The sequence below is a fragment of the Macadamia integrifolia genome, chromosome 3, assembly GCF_013358625.1.
Source record: "Macadamia integrifolia cultivar HAES 741 chromosome 3, SCU_Mint_v3, whole genome shotgun sequence".
NCBI classification, from domain to species: Eukaryota; Viridiplantae; Streptophyta; class Magnoliopsida; order Proteales; family Proteaceae; genus Macadamia; species Macadamia integrifolia.
Window position 1 is genome coordinate 37,654,798 of NC_056559.1, and position 21,964 is coordinate 37,676,761.

Here is a 21,964-nt window from a genome sequence, read left to right on the forward strand (position 1 = left end):
ATATATATATATATATATAAGAGGCTAAATATTTTTTAACATCAGCATCCAAGTCTACTCCATAAATTGAGAAACTAAACTAGACTTAAGTACAATGCATAATGGTGGTTATTAAAAATTAAAAAGATTACATTATAAGAGAATAGAGTAAAAAAGATGGAATCACCGCGCCACTCTCAACAGGAAACAAAACAAGAAAGAGGAGGCAAAAAAAAAAAAAAAAAAAAAACAGATGCTACAATTTAACTTGGCAATACTCTCCCCAATACAAAGCCTGGGACTGAGAACTCTGATTAGAAAAATCATCAGCAGCTACAGTCTGCTAGTCTTGGTCTCCATTGGAATGACGTATTCCAATGCAATCTAAAAATTCTGATTATTGATATCAGATGCAAGCAGGCCTAATGACCAAATCTGTGATCAGATAAAGTAAATAAACTCAAATAGAACTCTATCTAGCTATTACGTATTCCAATCTAACACAAAATACTAATCCTATCTACAAACTTTATCCCCACTTTAGGCCTATTATGATAAAACCCAAGAAAATAAAAGGCCCATCCTATAATATAACTACTCAGTCTACTCAAAGGTCAATTTCAGTGTAGCGGAGAGGAGGGTGAGATGGATGAGTGGTTGATGGGGGGCCTTAGGGAAGAAGGGAAGAATCACACAGGGGAATGGCGGAGGGGAGGAGATTCACACGACGAAGCATAACCGCAACTTCACCCAAAATAATTAATTCATCATTCTCTGCATATCCATCGACTACAGCCAATATATAGAAAATAAAGACATGAAATTGGAAACTCTACTAACATAGTATCTAACCTAAACTAGGAAATAACCGTAAAAGGATACTAATGCAAAGGAAATAAATCCTTACTCCTCCATTCAAATCTGGAAAATAAAAGGCATGAAATAAAATACTAAATAACTACTAATTTTATTTCCAACCCTTATTGGACCAAAACCCTGGGCTGGACCGGTTCTTCTTGGCTCTTGGTTTCCAAAGCCGGTCATGCTGGTCCAACCAGGTAAGGGCAGCCGTATCTGCATCAACTCTCCTCCTCTGAAAAGAACTCGAATCCGTCGTGTTAGAGAAAGGACCAAGGAGACCATCTGAAGGAATACGCTAAATGAGGAATGATCCCACCATCTTCTTGAGCTTAATTTCAGGGAGATCTTTGGAAGGATGAAACTTCATAGTCTTGTTGGCATGCTTGAAAGCATAGGTATTGGCATAGTCACAATGCTGTACTTTCTTGTCAAACAACTAAGGTCGACCAAGAAAGATATGGCACACCTTCAGAGGGAGGACATCACATTGGATTGTATCCTTAAATCCACCAATAGAATATGTGACCAAACACTTATCTGTGATTTTGAGATTAGTGTTGTTCACCCAAGCAACCTTGTAGGGATTTGGATGTGGTTCTGTATTCAATCCCAGCTTACAAACAGTGTCTTCAGATACAACATTAGTGCAACTATCTCCATCAATGACTAAGGTTAACAACTGGTCATTGCACTTCACACGAGTCTGAAAAATACTATTGCATCGCCAATCTTCATTGTAAGTGGCTTTCTGAGTGGTCAACACATGACGAATGACATAAAAAGGATTTTGGTCTTCATCACTGAGAGTGTCATTGACTTCACTTGGCGCACGCTCTTCTCTTAAATCAACTGTGTCAGAACCAAGTTGCTCTTGGGGAATATATGGTATAGGAGAATCCTTATCAAGAAAAGCAACCAAATGGCTAGGACATTAAGCACTGATATGTCCAAATCCATGGCATGAGTAGCACTGAACTGTAAATTTTGTTGCATCAGAAGGTTTATCTGAACCACGCCGAGAGGGTGAGTATGGACGAGTAGGCCGTGAAGATGACATTTCAAAAACATATCGAGGTGGAGAATACGGCCGACTAGGTCGTGAAGAGGCCATAGATGTAGCACTGGCCTGTGGTTTGCTAGGTGACCTTTCTTAGTTAGGAGGCTGTTGCAGCATGGAACTAATACCTCGAGGAAAAGTATCTGTAAAATTTCTCCGATTGTATGGGCGTTTCGGACTTTCCTTAACCTGATACGCTACTTGCACGGCGTCTTCCATAGTAGGCAGTCGACTAGACGCGAGGACAACACTGAGTTGAGGGTGCAAATCATTGCGAAATTGTGCCACTAATACTTCTTCATCCCACTCAAAATCAGAACGAGTGGCCAAATAATAAAATCTTGCAACATATTCTTCAACAGTCAAATTCTCCTATTTCAACTGTGCAAACCTGAGATGCATGCATTGCTTGTAATCAGAAGGCAAGAATCTTCGGTTCATGACTTCATGAATTTCAGCCCAAGTAGTGACTAAACCAATGCCTCAGGTTCAGTTCTGTTGTTGTTGCTTGATCCACCAGACTTGGGCCGTGCCTTTCAATTTGGCCTCTGCAAATAGGATCTTTTGGGCCTCAGTCAACCCATACGGTCATACCATCTGAAGAATGTTTCTAAGCTGTGAATCTAGTCAAGGTCCAATTCTGGATTGTTTTCCCCATAAAAATCAAGGACATTCAACCTTGCTGCCCGTTCTGCTCCATCATCATATCTACCAGTACCATATGGTGGTGGAAGAGGTGGTGGTGGTGTATGATGTGGTGGCGGTGGTGGTAGTGGTAATGACGGATCCTGTGGAGTGGTGTTGGAAGAATCCCCAGACTAAATGAGACTCTTCCCTTTATCTGCTGTCACTAAACGATCAATAGAAACTTGCATGGATTCCGTAGAAGCTTGCATAGATTCCACCATTGTCTTAAGGGACGTGACAATGGTAGTGAGAACATCAAATTTTGTATCAGTTTTTCCTTTATAAGAGTTCAGCTGTTGAACAACTTCACTATTGGCTACCATGGTAGAGATAAGCAAAGGATACTCACAGGTAATGGCGGAATGGTAAATATATGAAGTTTACGATAATGATGGCAAACTTGTAATTAAAGTGAAACCCTTTAAGTGAGTGGCAGGGTAGTAATTATAAGGATTATCAAATAGAATCACAAGGTAAACACCACGCATGTAGTAAAGGGTAGAGTGGGAAATAAGAATAAATAGGCAAAGAAAATAAAGTATAAAGTGAGGGGCAGAGTGGGGAAATAGAAGATTAAAAGAAAGAAAATAAGGAAGAAAGGTCTCGAGGTGGGGTTTGGGTTACCAACAAAAGAAGGCCATTCTTCTTGCGATAGAACCAATAGCAGGTATGTCTCGACTCTTTCTGTTCTCGTCTTCTCTTCTTCTTCTTCTTCTTTCTTCTCGCCTTCTCTTCTTCTTCTTCCGTCTTTTATTTTTTTTCTTTTTTTCCACTGGGCAGAACCCTAAAACAGGGAGGGTCGACTTCGAAGGAGACGCTAATGTGGGAGGTGACTGTAGCGAGAGCTTCGACACAGGAAGGAGTCTCACCTCTCACTCTCTTCGACTTCTCTACTTCATCTTCTTCTTTCTTCTGTCTTCTGTTCTCTTTTCTGCTGCTTTTCTCTTTTTTTTCTTCTTTTTTTCTTTTTTTTTCTTTTTTTTCTTTTTTTTTCTTTTTTTTCTTTTTTTTTCTTTTTTTGCTGGCGGAACCCTAGAGAAGGGTTTCGATGGAAGGAAGTCAAGAGAAAGAAGGGAGGGACACGGAGAGACAGGGGTCGATTCTGTCTAGAGAAAACAGAATCGATTTTTTTTTTGTTCTCAGCCTCAATTGAACCGAAAGAGAGAATGAGAATGGGGAAAAGAAGAAGACAGATGGGGGAAGGAATGGGATCCTTCGGCTCTAATACCAATTGATGGGGGGCCTTAGGGAAGAAGGGAAGAAGGGAAGAATCACACAGGAGAAAGGGGGAGGGGAGGAGATTCACACGACCAAGCATAACCACAACTTCACCCAAAATAATTAATTCATCATTCTCTGCATATCCATCGACTACAACCAATATATAGAAAATAAAGACATGAAATTGGAAACTCTACTAACATAGTATCTAACCTAAACTAGGAAATAATCGTAAAAGGAAACTAATGCAAAGGAAATAAATCCTAACTCCTACATTCAAATCTGGAAGATAAAAGGCATGAAATGAAATACTAAATAACTACTAATTTTTATTTCCAACCCTTATTGGACCAAAACCCTAGGCTGGACCGGTTCTTCTTGGCTCTTGGTTTCCAAAGTTGGTCATGCTGGTCCAACTAGGTAAGGGCAGCCGTATCTACATCAGTGGTAAAACTAGGAAGGATAAAGTAAGGAACAATCATATTAGATCTAGTTTGGGAGTAGCTCCAAAACATGATAAGCTACAAGAAATTCGTTTGAGGTGACATGGTCATGTTCAATGGAGGCCTTTGGATGCTCCAGCACATAGGAGTGATTTGATTCAGATTGAAAGATCTAAAAGATGTAGGGGGCAGACCTAGAATGTCCTTAGGAGAAGTAGTGCGGAAAGACATGTATAGCTTAGGCTTTGTATCAAGTATGATGTCAAATAGAGCTGATTGTGATGTAGATAAGTCACTTGGGCTTATTTTATTGCAAATAAGCCCTGGGTTGTGTTATATATGTGTTGGGCCTTTGATCCCATGGGTTTTCTTTGAAATGGGCCACTTTAATGGGCCTAAAATATGGGTAGAAGGTAGAAAAACGGGATTTAATTCATTAGTTTAGTTAGTTGCTGTTTAATTCAATAAAGGCCCATTAGGCCATTGGTCGGTTATAAAGTCCTATATGGACTATTAGTTAGTTAGTTCTACTCCATGTTGGAGTCATAAAGTCAAGTCCTAGTCCTATTTTGAATTCCTAGTTGTAGTAGGAGTGTCTAGTCCTATTGGGAAACTAGCTCCTAAGTAGTTTGATTGCTATTCTGCCCTCTATAAATAGAGGAGCCTATGTACTCATAATTGGAGATTTGAATGAATGAATTATTGAGTGATTACACTTTAGCTAAAAAAACTGTTATTGAGAGGTGAGATGCCTAAATCTTTGAGGGGTGTGATACCCAAAACCTGAGGGGTGAGATACCCATTCCTTTATTCTCTTTCACCCTTCTCAACCCTCCATCGATTCTTCTTTTTCTATTTTAATTTTCTGTTTATTATTATTAGAAGTTCAGACCTGTTAAAGCATACAAAATCAGAATCAGCCAGCCAAAGAGTTCTTGTTCTTGAAGCCAATCGACCCTCATTGCTACACAAGTTTGAGATCTGATCTACAGATCCTTTGGAGGACTAGTTCTATACTCTAAGCAGATCAATCAATCCTCTCTTGAAGGTTATCTGAAGAAGACAAGTTGATGTTCTTGCAAAATTCTTCACATTCTCTCTATTAGGTATGAAAATCAAGAAAGTGTGTAACTCCATAACCAGCCGTCAGAAGCCCTTCATAATTGGGGGTTTTTGTGCCCTCCCTAGGGACTATCTACACCCAAAAGTACAGCTCAATCGGACTCCCATAGACCTGGCCGCATCTTTCTCTCTCCAGCTCTATAGAAGGTCTTCTCTCTCCTATCGGGTTGGATTTTGGGCTAGTTTTGCTCCTATATTAGTATTGTATCCTTAGGGGTTTATTTGATGGTATTATTTCTTTGTTTCTTGCTCCTATTTGTATTGTTTGGGGTTATAAACTGCGGAGTTAGTTACTTGTAATCTACTCCTGCATTAGATTGGATGGCGAAGATTAATATAGTTCACCCCATTTAGTTGGGATATGGCTGAGTTGTTGTTGTACTCAAAGGTCAATGTCAGCCCATTGGACTGCCACCAGCACCTTATGGTCTCCCAAGCTTAGATATAAGCATCCATACAGGATTAATGCCTAATGCAACTGCATTATATTCACTGGGCAAGCAAGGTGGCAAATGTGACTAATAGGACACAAAAAATGCCAAGATCATTCACATATTCACATTGGCAATAGGTGAGTCCCCTTCAATAAAAAGATCGTGAGCTCCAAAAGAGAAAGCAATGTCTGGACCCATGCAGCAGCCAAGAACTCAACCCCAAAAGAATTGTTCTTGCCAATAGGGCCAGAAGAGGCTCTTATGATCTGCCCATGATCCTCCCCTACCCATCCCCTTTCTAGATGGCCCAGATTGCCTAAAGAACAGCTCAAAGTTAAGCTTCCAGATGTTAGAGGAGGAATCCATGTGACAAAAAAGTGTAGTCTTGGAGGAGAGTCTAGAAGCTGAAGAAGATGTCTGAAAACAAGGGGCAGCAGCCCAATGACTGCCTTGAGACTCAACAGTAATGCATTTTATAACCTGATCCTCATCTGAAAAGGAATCTCTAATATACGGTGTTCCTCTCCTCCTCCAAAATACCCAAAAAAATGGCCAACAAGGTAGATCCTGACAAAAAAGAGCTGTGCTCGTGAAAGGAATTTCTAATATTAGGTATATTAATGTTTTAAACTATACTACTCTTAACCATAGTTTTTAAGGCGGCTACTAAGGCGTCGCCTTACCAGCGCCTTGGCGTTGATGCGGTCTAGAGATGGTAAGGCAGTGCTCCGCCTTATGAGTTTTTTCTTTTTTTTTTTAAATACATTTTAAAATTACTTGATGAAGATTCCAAATATAGATTTTTTATTGGTAGGTGTATAATTTTGTTAACACTTGAGATGTATGAAATCAGCTTTACTCCACCAAAAATAACCAAAACAAACAAAACAAAAACACGATTCACAAACAAGATTTGGATTTTGTCAAGGGTTTTAAGAAAGGGCTTTGAGAAGGAATCAAGGAACAAGGAAGAACCACTGATCTAGGCGACCATTTTGCTCCTGCAGCGGTGAGCTTCATTCTTCTTTGTCAGGAGTAGAAATATATTCGATGACCTTAGGGCTTAGGCACTCATTTTGGCATCATAGAGGTAAGTATAATAAATACTTGTATTTTTTATGTCTTCTTTTCTTTATATTTATAATTTTGTTTCATAATTATGTATTTATATTATATGTTAACATGTTATGATGATTGATGATTGATGAAGATGAACTTATTTTATTCACTTTATTGATTTTTTTTCTTGATGAATATCTTACATTGGTATGAATATGAACCTTTAATATTTATTTAACATATGAGTAATAGGATTCAATTAGGATTTGAACCAAATAGATTGGTTTTATAAAAAAATTACACAAGAACGCTTTAATCAATAAGGCGACGCTTTATGCCCACCTTATCGCTAAGGTGCTCCGAAAGACCCTCAAACGCCTCCGTCGCCTTACCACCGTAAAAACTATGCTCTTAACACCTGACTGGTTCACTTGTTTTATGCAGAACTTGTGAATAAGTCAATTAGAGAATGATGCAATGTGGTTGAAAACATGGACTGAACTGTACAACCAGAGTGGTTTCTCAGTGAACCAAGCAAGCTGTGCATGCCACTTCAAACGCATGAGTAAATGCCAGTCAACAAAAAAGGGGGGCAGGGGGGAGAAGGAAATAAACAAAGAAACAAGTGATGACTTCATTATTTAAGCAAATCAAATGATGTAATTCTTACTATGAGAATCTCACAATTTACGTGGCACTTAATAAGTATGTTCTGAACTTAGTCTAAATGATTGTTTATAGCTGTTATTGGTGTGTTATCATGTGCCTCTTATCATTCCTAATATTAAAGCATATTTCCATCATTTTCAGTAATTCAGTCCCATTTTCATACATTCACACCAAATTCTGAATTTATCTTTCACACTCCTGAAAGACCAAAAAATCCATGGAAAAAGTTAAAACCATGATTGAGAGTGATTGATTTAAGATTCCAACAAGAGTGAAAGTGAAACCACTATGAAGCAATAAAATAGAAAACAAAGAGCTGATGTGGCCATGTGGCCATGTGGTAGCATCTTGACAGCAATTTGTTAATTTAGCATTTTTAGTAAATCTTTTTTTTTTCTTTTTTCTTTTTTTTTTTTTTTGGGGGGGGGGGCGGTGGGGTAAGTGACAAGAGTGATTTTATTAATGATAAATAAACACAAGAACAAAGCCTCAACAAAAAGAACCCAATACAAGTACATCAACGCCCCCCAACCCTCTACCCCTAGAGATGAAACAACTGGGAACCTCTCTAATCGGGAAAACGAAAAGAGTTCTCAGAACAGCAAAACAAAATGAACACCCGGCCTAGCCAAGGAACCTGCCATGGCATTTGTCAATCTCAAGCTAAAGATCTAACATTTCACAGTTGAACATTTCATATGATGTGAGTGAGCCTCCAAGGCTCATCCAAAGAGGAATCCTGAAGCCACCCATGCGATGATAGTATCTGAATCTCCCTCCACCACAATGCTGCCAAATCTCCCCTCCAAGCCTTCAAGGTGAACTCCAACAGATGCTAAGAGAAAACAACTCTGCTCAAGAACAGTTCCCACAATGGGAGCTGAATAGGCTCCCAGAACTGCCACTGTAAAAGATCTAATAATTCCCCTGCACTCCTGAAAGATCCTGGTTACCCATAGATGAGCCATCAAAGTCTAGCTTCACCACACCCTGATCTGATCCCGGATTCCAAAACCCTTAAATTAGAATCACTATGGGCCACAGAATAAAAAACTCAATTTTAAAGGAACAGTGGCAATCTCATAAATAAATGGAAATTCAGAACCCTACTAAGGAAGAGTAACAAAACAGGGACAGAATGGGTATTAGATTCAAGAGGGAAGGATGAAATTGGAATTTCAGAGAAGATAGGGGTTAAAACAGAAATAACTTCAGTAAAGGGGGGATGTTATTAAATTAAACATCAGTACAGTGAAATATAAAGAACTCAGAATAGGAGGGATTTTTTTAACCATTACTAGAAAGTCTAGCCTAATATGTAAATAACAAAGGCTGTCTCCAACCTTATGAGGGAAACAAAGGCAGCAAACCAGTTGGAGAAAATTTCATAGAAACAGAGCAGGTTAGTAAATCAGCATTAATTTATGTAGAAACTGGTAAGAACAGATAGACTCTATTAGAAATTGATGCCAAGTTTCAGACCTATATAATAACTAACAGAGAAGATACTAATAAAAATAGCAATCTGAGACTGGTTTCAGAAACAAGGAACCGTCTGGACTAAAAAAGAAGAAAAGAAGAGAAATAACAGAAGGAAATAGGAGTAAGAAAGGAAGGGTCACACCTGATAGAAAGGAACAGATTAGCTAAGAGAAAAGAGAGCAAAACCAGTCACATGACCAGCAACTCAGCAACATGCGAAACTCAAAACTTCTACTCCATCCAACTCCAATCTGCATATTTCGATGGGTGGGTTACATATGTAAGAAAAGAAAACAAAGAATCCTAATCGACTTCTAAAACAAAAACTTGAAACTAACTAAGACACTTACTCCTATCATCTGCCTGAAAATGCTAAACCTTATTATATTATCCCAATCACTAAAAAGAAACGTGGAGGGAATTTCTATGAAGAGAGGATCTGCCATCGCCCAATGCACCACTGTCACCTTGCCTCTAGTGTTTTCTATTGTTAGTAATTCCAAATTATTTTAATTATAGCAGGTCCAAAAATTATTGTGGTGTTTAAGAATCTTTAGTGGATACCAGGTTTCCTAACAAGAAGGGTTCTTCAGTTGAAATAGGAAAATTATTTGTAACTGAGTTAAGTCTCTTATTTTGGAAGATAATCAGAGCCGAGAAGATTTCTTCATAAATTTTTTCATTTCAGTACTAGTTAAGGTAGAGTTAATCTTTCATCACAAAGTTCTATTAGAATTAGGAATAGCTGTGAGCCTACAAATATAAGGAGCAATTGCAAGAACCACGATAATTCCGATTTCTGGTAATGGAATAAAATATCTGATAGCCTATGATCACAGAAATCCTTGGCTGTCATCAAGAGGTTCAATCTGCCTCTCTCAGCTTTGTTATCACTGTTTCTCAATTTTTGCTCGCTGTTTATCATGTTTTATCCACTCTAAGGTTAATTCTTCAATACTGCGACTGCTAATTACTTTTTATGGACTAGTTTGTTTGCTTCTCTTGATATCCTTCATCAATTATTATCCATTTTAGAGTTTACTTTCAAGCCCTATACTGACAGCTAAAAGGATTTGCCAAAACTTTCACCAATTTCCTCTTCTTTTTTTTTTTTTTTTTTTTTTTGTTAAAGGTCAGCAAAAGATTATATTTATTACAAATTAAAAAGGATGTACATCGATTAACGTCCAGGCTCCCAAATGGAAGAGTACAAAAGAAGTATGACTTGTTAATCCACCTTCGGCATTGCCATCAGCAGAGCACAAGACAAACTAACGAAAGAGAATCAATTGACTTTCATAAATTTTCTGATTCCTTTGATATTCTTTCAAATCAAGACCACTAAACTTCACTTGAATTACATTGATCATGCACTCTAATCTCCTGCCAGTGATGCAGGATAGGTTTGGTAGCTTATATAACCTGGCAGATGAAGGAACCAACATCTCCAAGCATAAGTTAACAGACCAGTGTAATAAAAGAACTAAACAAGCAAGAATGGAGAATGGGTGAATTTAAATTGATTAGACTCAATTCTTAATCTAACTGACCATGGAATTAGAAGGGGAAAAGTGGCAGATATGGATGGTCCAGCCGTCCAGGACATGAGTTAATGACGATAAAGCTTAATAAAAGAAGAGAATAGGAAAGATATAAAGCCGACTAGCTCAACTCTTTCCTTACAAAAATAAATATGAAGGGGCACCACCATTTTCACCTGTAAGACTTAAAAATTTCAAGGGAAAGATACAAATTTCCCAACAATTTTAAGTTTTGGGTCTTTTTAGTGAGGCTACACTTTCTTGCCATGTGGCAGACTTGGTTGTCAACAGTGGAACCATGTGGTACAGGACACAACCCATCCTGCTGGTAATTTTAGCCTAAAACACGCACACAACGTGGTTAAAAAGCGTCTGAAGGTTCATAAGATTACAAGAATCACATCAACTGTAATGGAATTTATTGCCATCCTTGCAATTCTGTGTTTGCACTAAAATCACTTTTTAAGGAAATTTCACTACTTGTTTGGGATAAAACCTTGACCAATGAGATGGGGATCCAGTCCTCTATCATATGAACCAACCCATGATTGCTAATGTGGCAAGTCATGATGCCATTATAATCACGAATGGCAATTACATCCACATGACCCATTATTGAGCCAACACAGTCCTAAAACGATCAAAACATGCCTATCCCACAAAACAGATTCAACTGGCCCACCTCCTCACTGGTTATATCGATGAAAGGAGGGATGAGACATACAACTAAGCATGACTCTCCCCTTCTAAGAATGACATGGCTCCATTCTCAACAACAGAGGAACCAAACTCAAAATGCAAATTGTCAGTAAGCAGGAGACACTGGAATCGGACCCTCTTTACAAGTGAGTGTTGAGTTTTTGCCCAAGGTTCAAGAACTCGTTTCATTTCGGTGGTTTCAAAACCACTGAAATATGAAAATTTCACCGAAACAGTTACTTTTTTCCATGTGTTTCGATTGGCCATTTTGGGGGCTAATGGCATAAGTGGCCTAAATTAGCAAAATAAGCGAAACGAAATGACAAGATGGCTGAAATTTCGATGAAATAGTGCCATATTTTGGGCCGAAATGACTGAAATTATGTACTTTTGTGTTTCGTATTCCATTTCGTTTCGATAAAAAAAAAAATCCAAAATTTCGGTGAGATATTGCCAAGTTTTCGAACCATGGTATTGCCTTGCAAGGAAAGAGAGTGCACATGAAGATCATAGAAAGGAACTTCTGTTCATGCAAATACAGCAGCCATCATAAAGAGTAGTGTTATGTTTGTCTCGAATTCTTGACCTGTTTCAAAGATTGAACTGCTTCGACACCCGCGGTATGGTACCCGATGGATCGACCCAACTTGAAGGAGCATATATATATGTAAGATGTCTTATTGTGTAAGCAAGTGAGATTTGAGGAATTTCGTGTAAGGGTTTCTGGGCGAGAGTTTCTTGTTGTGATTTGGGTGTTCTTGAGAGATCTCCACTATAACCTTTCTTCCAACATAGTGAATCATCTTCTTCTTTGCCTGAGGATGTAGCACTCCACACCAATGTGTGAACCTAGTTAAATCTGTGTGTCTTGCATGAATCTGTTTTGTTTTTCCTTTGTTTTTCTTTTGTGTTTGCTCTAACAATTAGCATCAAAAGAAACTACTCCATAGCATCATAAAAGCAATGTCAATGAAAATATATATTGATTGAATTAGCTAAAGACCAAAATTAAACCACGAAAGAAACTAAACTCTTATATGGAAACATAATCTATACCATGGCTTTTTAATAACAATGGAGGCTTCTCTTCTTTATAAGCCTGATGGAAGGGATTGGATGGAGGATAAAAATATGCATATGCATTTTGCCCAGCAACTTCTGTTGGAAATTCAATTAACTCTGGCAAGCTAAAATATGAGTTGTACTTTGTACTGCCTGGCGATGCAGACCAAATAATGGAGAAATCAACTGTTCTTGATTCACTATCAACCAAAGTGACCTGGAAACACAGAAAGATGGGATGCTATTAAGCATGACAATTTTAAAAAATTTAAGAGATGGGAATATCTGATATTGTTCAGCATTAATGCCGCAAAAATCATTAAAGAAAAAAGATGAGCAGGAAACATGCCTTTGCCACTGATAATGGATGGACTGCTGATGCCCCGTCAATGTATAGACAGCTGTGCCCAGAAATCTGCACAAACAATTATATAGATATAAGAAACCAGCTCCCTACAACACCCACTATTACTTAGCTAAAAAAGAACCACAAACTACAATTCCAAACCGATACACAAGTGGTCACAACACTGTGCACGCCAACCAACATTCAGTCTGACATAATACTGCAGTCTGCAGTCAGTGCAGTTTATGAGTGACCACTCTGCAGTCAGTGCAGTATATGAAGGACCACTATGCAGTCTGCAGTTTATGAGTGACCACTTAAAATTTCTCAAGCTATAGATGTATACAAACCAGCAAAAGGAAGTTTTGAACGTACGATATTGTTTATATCAGTCAAAGGAACATCAAGTACAGATAATGAACTTTGAGTATCATCAAGGATTCCAAGATGTGATCTCCCATTCTTCCTGCATGCATTACAGAATGCAATTACATTCATTTTAATATACAACTCCGGAGAACTATAAAGTTAACTTAGGCAGGTAAGACATTTTGTAACACCTGTAGCTGCAGGCAATCAAGTTGTTATTCCCATTGCTCTGAAGAAAATCATAAGAGCTAAATCCGAAAACCCATAATGGTTTTGTGAACTCAGCATCCAGAGAATACACTGTTAGCACCTCATTTTTGTGTTCAATCTGTGACGATTGACCCAAAAAAAAAAATTGATCAAAAGTCAGCTTAAGAACTAATAACAGATTACGAAAATGCACAGATAGCAAAACCCAATCCACCTTGCCCCCACCCTAATAATTAAGGTTTTTGATAACCCAAAATTGATGGAGGCCAGGTTTGCTTTACGAAACAACTAAGGGCCGAGGTCCGAGCGATCTGGCCAATTTTTGGGGGGCCCCACCTGAAATACATCCACATTGTAAGATCAGTAGGACCGTTGCGGGCTTCATGGGGCAGGATGGATTTGGGTTGATAAATAACTCATAGGAATGGTTCTCAACTTCCCATAGTCATCACTTTTACGATTAGAACATGCAATTATTAGTCATGGAAAAATACTCTTTCCTTTTATATTCCTTCTACACTCAATTATATATCCAATAAAGTAACTGTTATAAAGAAGCTTGAGATAAATCAGATCTATTTCATATAATAGACATTGTAAAACCAACATCCAGGAGAAAGGCAAATATTTAAGATATGTCAGAAATCACCAAGCAGCTAGCTATGCTGGAGTGACCTAAAATTTATCAATAGATAAAAAATACATTATATGAGCTGAACTGAACAGTTTAAGTTAATCAATCAAGTATTGAAAGCGAGCATGAATGACAATGTTTTCAAGGACCATCCAGACCGTCAACCGTTGGTTGGGGGGGGGGGGGGGGAGATCCCAAAACCTTTTTATAATGAGCAGAGTCCAGTTTTGACTGTCAAAATGGCAGTAGACCAGTCAACTGCCAAGTAATACTTTTAAGAATTCGATACAATTTCGATGCTGGTGGGACTTAACCTAAACAAGTTATGCCTCGTATATACAGGATTGTTTTGACCACTGGAAATGGAGGCAGTCCAACATACAGTCCATTTTGAAAAGATTGATGTATAAGAAATAAATGGTTAACCATGATAAAATCAGAAAAATATGAAGTAAAGGTACTTACAATATTACTATGGCCCCAATAGATTCAAAATTATTGTACTGATTTTTGGGTGTGTTTGCTAACAGTAATTCTTTTTTGTATGTGCGACTGTGTAACTTTACTTTGCATTGCCATTGCTGCCTTCACATAGCATTTTACATAAGCTATTTTAAGCCAGACCACACTGCTACTTTTCGTCCCAATCAATTTTGATATACAATGAATTTATAGCCCCCTTTTTTTTTCAAGTTCAGTCTGAATCTAATTGATGAAGCTGTTTCCCCGCTATATCTTAGTAGATCTGAGACCTTGCCCAAATAAAGGAATATTCTCTTTTTCTTTCTTTCCCCTCTTTTGGGCCCTTGTATTTTTTCTTCTCCTTGGTTTTTGATCCTGCTTCAAATCAAGTATGGAAAATAAGGTTTGCATTTTTCCGCTTTTTTATTGGCATATATATTAAATACTAACATGAATGAGAATTCATAAAATTTAATACTTCGTGGGATCATACTTCAAGCCCCACAAGAAACAAAATGGATTACAGAGCAAAGGGCTTCAGAACAGGTAGTAAAAAAATTTCATAGGCATAACAAAAGCTGATACTAGTTAGCTTCCTAAGTGCACACATGGGGTGAGTTCTTACTTTATATGAGGAAAAGAATAAAAACCTAAAAGGGTCAACAATGTAGGAGTAGGTTACAGGTAACTAACCCCAACAGATTACAACTCCAAACAATACAGCTTATGACCCAATACTACTCGAGAATACTTTAGAAACAAGGAAATACCAATCAGAAATAACCCCCACAAGATAAAGACCACCCAACAAAGAAAATCCCCAAAAAGAGACAATCAGCCAGGAGAGAGAAAACACCTGCACAGGCCCAAGAGAGAGAGTGGTGCGGCTTCAGCTGGGGAGCTCAGAATGAGCTGCACTCTGGGGTGTAGGTAGTCCCTAGGGAGGGTACAAAAACCCAAAAATTTGAAGGGCTTCTGATGGCTGATTGCTGAGATATTCACTTTCTTGAAAATCAGACCTAGGAGAGAGTCTGACAGGGACAGCAGCTGGGAACTTCAGACAGGCCTCTAGAGTGGATCGAGTGGTCCACTTGTGATGTAGAACAGGTCCTCAAAGGAGCTCACAGATCAGACCTCGGGTATGAGCAGTAAAGGAGATCGATTGGCTTCAATAGATGAGTCTTATTGCTGATCAATCTTAGGGAACAGGCCTGGTTTTCAAAGAGTAATAATTGCAGTAAACAGTAAATAGAAACTGAATAAAACAAGGGAGAAAAGTGGGCAATAAAGGCGGGGAAGAAAGGCTATCTTGGCCCAGGTTTCTCACCCACAGCTATCCCAGTTGTTTCTAAACAATTGACTGCAATTTTCTTTATTCCAATCTGAGAATTGAGAATACATAAGCTCCTCTATATATAGAGGGCAGTTAGCAGTCATACCATAACTAGGAGTTAGACTCCAAGTAGGATTAGACCTTACATAATAGGAGTTGGACTCCAAATAGGACTAGACTAGAACTCCAACATAGAGTAGGTAACTAACTAGTCATTCACTAATAGGGAAACCTAAACTGACTAAAAACTAAAATCACAAAGGAAATAGACTCAAAACAGGACTCTAACTAAACTGATGAATTAAATCCCGTTTTCCTACTTTCTACCCATATTTTAGGCTCATTAAAGTGGCCCATTATAAAAAAAACCCATGGGATCAAAGGCCCAACACATACATAACCCAACACATACATAACCCAATCCAAGACTTATTTGCAATAAAATAAGCCCATTAAGTGACTTATCTACATCAGTCAAGACTATGATTCCAAGAAAATCCCTAGTCAACTTCCTAAGCGCTTCTCTCCTTGCCCTTGACGTGATTGTTTTGGAGAGCTTTTTAGCCCATTTTGTCATCAAGGCAAACAGCCCCAGGTTGGTGCCTTCACCTCCTAAGTACCCCAATCCCTCGTGTGATGACATGGAGGATCTTGGAATCCTCTCCCCTTTTCCTGTTCCCCCATATTCGCTTGAAACCCACTATCCCTGATAGGTCCAGCACTCTGGGTTGTTAAGATCATGTTCTTACTGATCAGATTCGAAGGAATGGGGGGTGGGCTTGGGGCTCCCTCTTTGGGCAATCACCTTCGGTCTCCTTTGCTTCGTCTCCCCTCTGCCGTGGGAGACTCCAAAGTCTCCCTCTGTCCATCCAGTCTGCTTGATGGAGAAGCTCGTAAATGGCAGAACTCCCTTGTTGGCCACATCATTGGTCGGCACCCCCCTTCTAACATCTTTAAGCTCTCTTTGGGTAAGTAATTGGAAGTCCAAAGATTCCTTGAAACCTTCCTTCTAGAAAATGGCTTCTTCATTTTCAAATTCTCCGAAGAGGGAAAGCAACAGATACTCGAAGGGGGCTCCACTGTATTAACCTTAGTTCTATCCCTCTTGGGATCTCCCTCCTTGGCCTCCCTCTCCATTATTGGTGCAAAGACGATATCACTGGCTCTGTTCTAGACAAGCCCTTGTTCTTTGACTGGAGAATTAAGTTCATAGATAGACTCTACTTTGCTTGTCTTTGTGTGGAAGTTTTGGCTAAAAAGGCCCTGACAGAGGCCACTCTTTCCAACAAGAGGAGTGTTTTGATCAGAAGTGGCACCCCCTTGCCTGCTTTCCAAGGTTTTTTGGTCAACCTACAGAAGCGTGCACCCCTCCCCATTAGCTTGATCCCCAATGTTGGAGTGATTTGCCTCGGCCAGCTACTGCCAATGATGGACACCCTCCTTACATCAACACCTCTGTTGATTCTGATGCTCACCCACCCTCTCCGGTTGCGACTCTAGCTGTAAGGGTGGTTATCGCTCCCCACTTGCGTGCAGACCGTTATCCTAGCCAAGGACGGAGAAGATCTCTCCAACGACCCAAGACCCATCACCCAACCNTGAAATAACCTAGAGGGGGGGTGAATAGGTTATACTAGTGGAATTTAACTCTTTTCGATGTATAGATCACAAGTATGATTGTAATTTAAAAACAATACTGAATAAATAAAATAAGAACAACCACGACACAAGATATATAGTGGTTCAACTCAATCTGAGTCTAGTCCACTTCCTACAAGAATCCTCTTGTAAGGTATTCCACTAGTTCTCCCTTTCAGTACAGTAGGTAGGGAAGAAAAACCTTTACAATCTTTTTATGGATAAGAGTATCCTTACAAATCTCCTTTCCAGGCAGAGAGACGCCTTCACAATCTCTTTTAGAGGTAGAGAGAGACCTTTCTCTTTTTAGGATAAGAGTATCCTTACAATCCTAAGTACAGTCTAGAATTGTAAAAAAAACAGAAAATAAGAAATAGTGGAATAAGAGGAATACCTCAAGTGTGGTGCAAATGATAATGAATAATAAATGATGAGTGATGCACCTTTTGTAAAGTCCTCTCTTACGGCTTTGACTTGCACAGGAGAGAGTAGAGGACTTTGATTAAGACTTGAGCCTCTTGTTTGGGATTTGTGTAATAGAATAACTCAAGTAGAAAATAAACTTCTCTAATGCTTGCAACAATGCTCTTAAAGCTCTTTCTTAATCAATAATTAATTAAGAGTGATTAGGGTATTTATAGGTGAACTTAGTGACGCATTTTAGGTAGGGAATCAAGCTCTAACGGACATATTCTGGGTATACCGGTCGACCGCCATTGGTAGCCGGTCAACCGCCAAGAGCCGTTGTAGGCAAAAAATAGCCGTTGGAGTACTTCCAGACAAGCACCGGTCGACCGGGACTTTCAACCGGTCGACCGGGGCTTCCAGACAGTCGACCGCCTATGGTCTCGGGTGGTTCCGGTCGACCGGGGCTTCCAGCCGGTCGACCGCCAACATGACATACTCTGTCATACTGACCAGTCACCAGTGTTTTGACTATAACTTTTTGGTCCGACCTTGGATTGACTTGAGATCAGTTGTGTTGGAATCACAACTCAATTTCCTACAACTTCTATGAAGGTTTCGTCTCCTGATACTAACTTTAAGATTCCCTAAATACCCTTGAGTTAGGTTACTGTGTGTTCCACACCACTTAGAAACTTTCCATACCTAGTCAAGGCATGCTCTATGGTCATTCTAATATGATGCAATGCACATGCATGAGGTGAGTGCATATAAGTATGTGGAAATTACAAATTACATTAAAAATAGCTAATCTATCCTAGTGGTCTTCTTCTTCACTTGAATCTTCCATTCTTTAACCCTTTATCTTCTTTCCTTCTTGTTTGCTGTTTCATGTCTTTAAGCTTAGCTTCATGTCTTGATTCGACCTTCGATCTTCTAAGGGTTTCTTCAAGCTAATCACACTTTAACAATCAAGTTAAAGATGTATGTTTGTTTGTTAACACCAAAACATGGAAAGGAATGTGGACATGTTTCCCAACAAATCCAACATACAGTCCATTTTGAAAAGATTGACGTATAAGAAATAAATGGTTAACCATGATAAAATCAGAAAAATATGAAGTAAAGGTACTTACAATATTACTATGGCCCCAATAGATTCAAAATTATTGTACTGATTTTTGGGTGTGTTTGCTAACAGTAATTCTTTTTTGTATGTGCGACTGTGTAACTTTACTTTGCATTGCCATTGCTGCCTTCACATAGCATTTTACATAAGCTATTTTAAGCCAGACCACACTGCTACATTTCGTCCCAATCAATTTTGATATACAATGAATTCATAGCCCCCTTTTTTTTTCAAGTTCAGTCTGAATCTAATTGATGAAGCTGTTTCCCCGCTATATCTTAGTAGATCTGAGACCTTGCCCAAATAAAGGAATATTCTCTTTTTCTTTCTTTCCCCTCTTTTGGGCCCTTGTATTTTTTCTTCTCCTTGGTTTTTGATCCTGCTTCAAATCAAGTATGGAAAATAAGGTTTGCATTTTTCCACTTTTTTATTGGCATATATATTAATTACTAACATGAATGAGAATTCATAAAATTTAATACTTCGTGGGATCATACTTCAAGCCCCACAAGAAACAAAATGGATTACAGAGCAAAGGGCTTCAGAACAGGTAGTAAAAAAATTTCATAGGCATAACAAAAGCTGATACTAGTTAGCTTCCTAAGTGCACACATGGGTGAGTTCTTACTTTATATGAGGAAAAGAATAAAAACCTAAAAGGGTCAACAATGTAGGAGTAGGTTACAGGTAACTAACCCCAACAGATTACAACTCCAAACAATACAGCTTATGACCCAATACTACTCAAGAATACTTTAGAAACAAGAAATACCAATCAGAAATAACCCCCACAAGATAAAGACGACCCAACAAAGAAAATCCCCAAAAAGAGACAATCAGCCAGGAGAGAGAAAACACCTGCACAGGCCCAAGAGAGAGAGTGGTGCGGCTTCAGCTGGGGAGCTCAGAATGAGCTGCACTCTGGGGTGTAGGTAGTCCCTAGGGAGGGTACAAAAACCCAAAAATTTGAAGGGCTTCTGATGGCTGATTGCTGAGATATTCACTTTCTTGAAAATCAGACCTAGGAGAGAGTCTGACAGGGACAGCAGCTGGGAACTTCAGACAGGCCTCTAGAGTGGATCGAGTGGTCCACTTGTGACGTAGAACAGGTCCTCAAAGGAGCTCACAGATCAGACCTCGGGTATGAGCAGTAAAGGAGATCGATTGGCTTCAATAGATGAGTCTTATTGCTGATCAATCTTAGGGAACAGGCCTGGTTTTCAAAGAGTAATAATTGCAGTAAACAGTAAATAGAAACTGAATAAAACAAGGGAGAAAAGTGGGCAATAAAGGCGGGGAAGAAAGGCTATCTTGGCCCAGGTTTCTCACCCACAGCTATCCCAGTTGTTTCTAAACAATTGACTGCAATTTTCTTTATTTCAATCTGAGAATTGAGAATACATAAGCTCCTCTATATATAGAGGGCAGTTAGCAGTCATACCATAACTAGGAGTTAGACTCCAAGTAGGATTAGACCTTACATAATAGGAGTTGGACTCCAAATAGGACTAGACTAGAACTCCAACATAGAGTAGGTAACTAACTAGTCATTCACTAATAGGGAAACCTAAACTGACTAAAAACTAAAGTCACAAAGGAAATAGACTCAAAACAGGACTCTAACTAAACTGATGAATTAAATCCCGTTTTCCTACTTTTTACCCATATTTTAGGCTCATTAAAGTGGCCCATTATAAAAAAAACCCATGGGATCAAAGGCCCAACACATACATAACCCAATCCAAGACTTATTTGCAATAAAATAAGCCCATTAAGTGACTTATCTACATCAGTCAAGACTATGATTCCAAGAAAATCCCTAGTCAACTTCCTAAGCGCTTCTCTCCTTGCCCTTGACGTGATTGTTTTGGAGAGCTTTTTAGCCCATTTTGTCATCAAGACAAACAGCCCCAGGTTGGTGCCTTCACCTCCTAAGTACCCCAATCCCTCGTGTGATGACATGGAGGATCTTGGAATCCTCTCCCCTTTTCCTGTTCCCCCATGTTCGCTTGAAACCCACTATCCCTGATAGGTCCAGCACTCTGGGTTGTTAAGATCATGTTCTTACTGATCAGATTCGAAGGAATGGGGGGTGGGCTTGGGGCTCCCTCTTTGGGCAATCACCTTCGGTCTCCTTTGCTTCGTCTCCCCTCTGCCGTGGGGGACTCCAAAGTCTCCCTCTGTCCATCCAGTCTGCTTGATGGAGAAGCTCGTAAATGGCAGAACTCCCTTGTTGGCCACATCATTGGTCGGCACCCCCCTTCTAACATCTTTAAGCTCTCTTTGGGTAAGTAATTGGAAGTCCAAAGATTCCTTGAAACCTTCCTTCTAGAAAATGGCTTCTTCATTTTCAAATTCTCCGAAGAGGGAAAGCAACAGATACTCGAAGGGGGCTCCACTGTATTGACCTTAGTTCTATCCCTCTTGGGATCTCCCTCCTTGGCCTCCCTCTCCATTGTTGGTGCAAAGACGATATCACTGGCTCTGTTCTAGACAAGCCCTTGTTCTTTGACTGGAGAATTAAGTTCATAGATAGACTCTACTTTGCTTGTCTTTGTGTGGAAGTTTTGGCTAAAAAGGCCCTGACAGAGGCCACTCTTTCCAAAAAGAGGAGTGTTTTGATCAGAAGTGGCACCCCGTTGCCTGCTTTCCAAGGTTTTTTGGTCAACCTACAGAAGCGTGCACCCCTCCCCATTAGCTTGATCCCCAATGTTGGAGTGATTTGCCTCGGCCAGCTACTGCCAATGATGGACACCCTCCTTACATCAACACCTTTGTTGATTCTGATGCTCACCCACCCTCTCCGGTTGCGACTCTAGCTGTAAGGGTGGTTATCGCTCCCCACTTGCGTGCAGACCGTTATCCTAGCCAAGGACGGAGAAGATCTCTCCAACGACCCAAGACCCATCACCCAACCCCTCTACCTGGCTTTTCCCAAGGTTCCCAACCTTGAGCTCCTCTGCTACCACTAGACTGTACCCTCCTCTTCTGCTACCGTTGGTTTCAATAGGTTCTCTACCCTTATCTCTGACAATGACGATGCCAGTGATCATCCCAAGAAAATTGATCTCCCTACCACTGCTTCTCCACAAGACTCTTCTCATACTGTCTATCTTCTGCTA

General features: G+C 39.5%; 1 protein-coding gene across 1 annotated transcript in view; it reads right to left on the bottom strand.

The window, feature by feature from the left end:
• The window catches only part of LOC122073397, a 61,893-nt gene that overhangs the window by 25,299 nt on the left and 14,630 nt on the right, over nucleotides 1-21,964 (bottom strand). The window contains exons 8-11 of the mRNA XM_042637982.1: nucleotides 13,223-13,359; nucleotides 13,038-13,128; nucleotides 12,666-12,731; nucleotides 12,311-12,533 (exon numbers count right to left, since the gene is read on the bottom strand). Coding sequence (XP_042493916.1) covers nucleotides 12,311-12,533; nucleotides 12,666-12,731; nucleotides 13,038-13,128; nucleotides 13,223-13,359 — 517 coding nt within the window. The remainder of the gene's footprint in view (nucleotides 1-12,310; nucleotides 12,534-12,665; nucleotides 12,732-13,037; nucleotides 13,129-13,222; nucleotides 13,360-21,964) is intronic.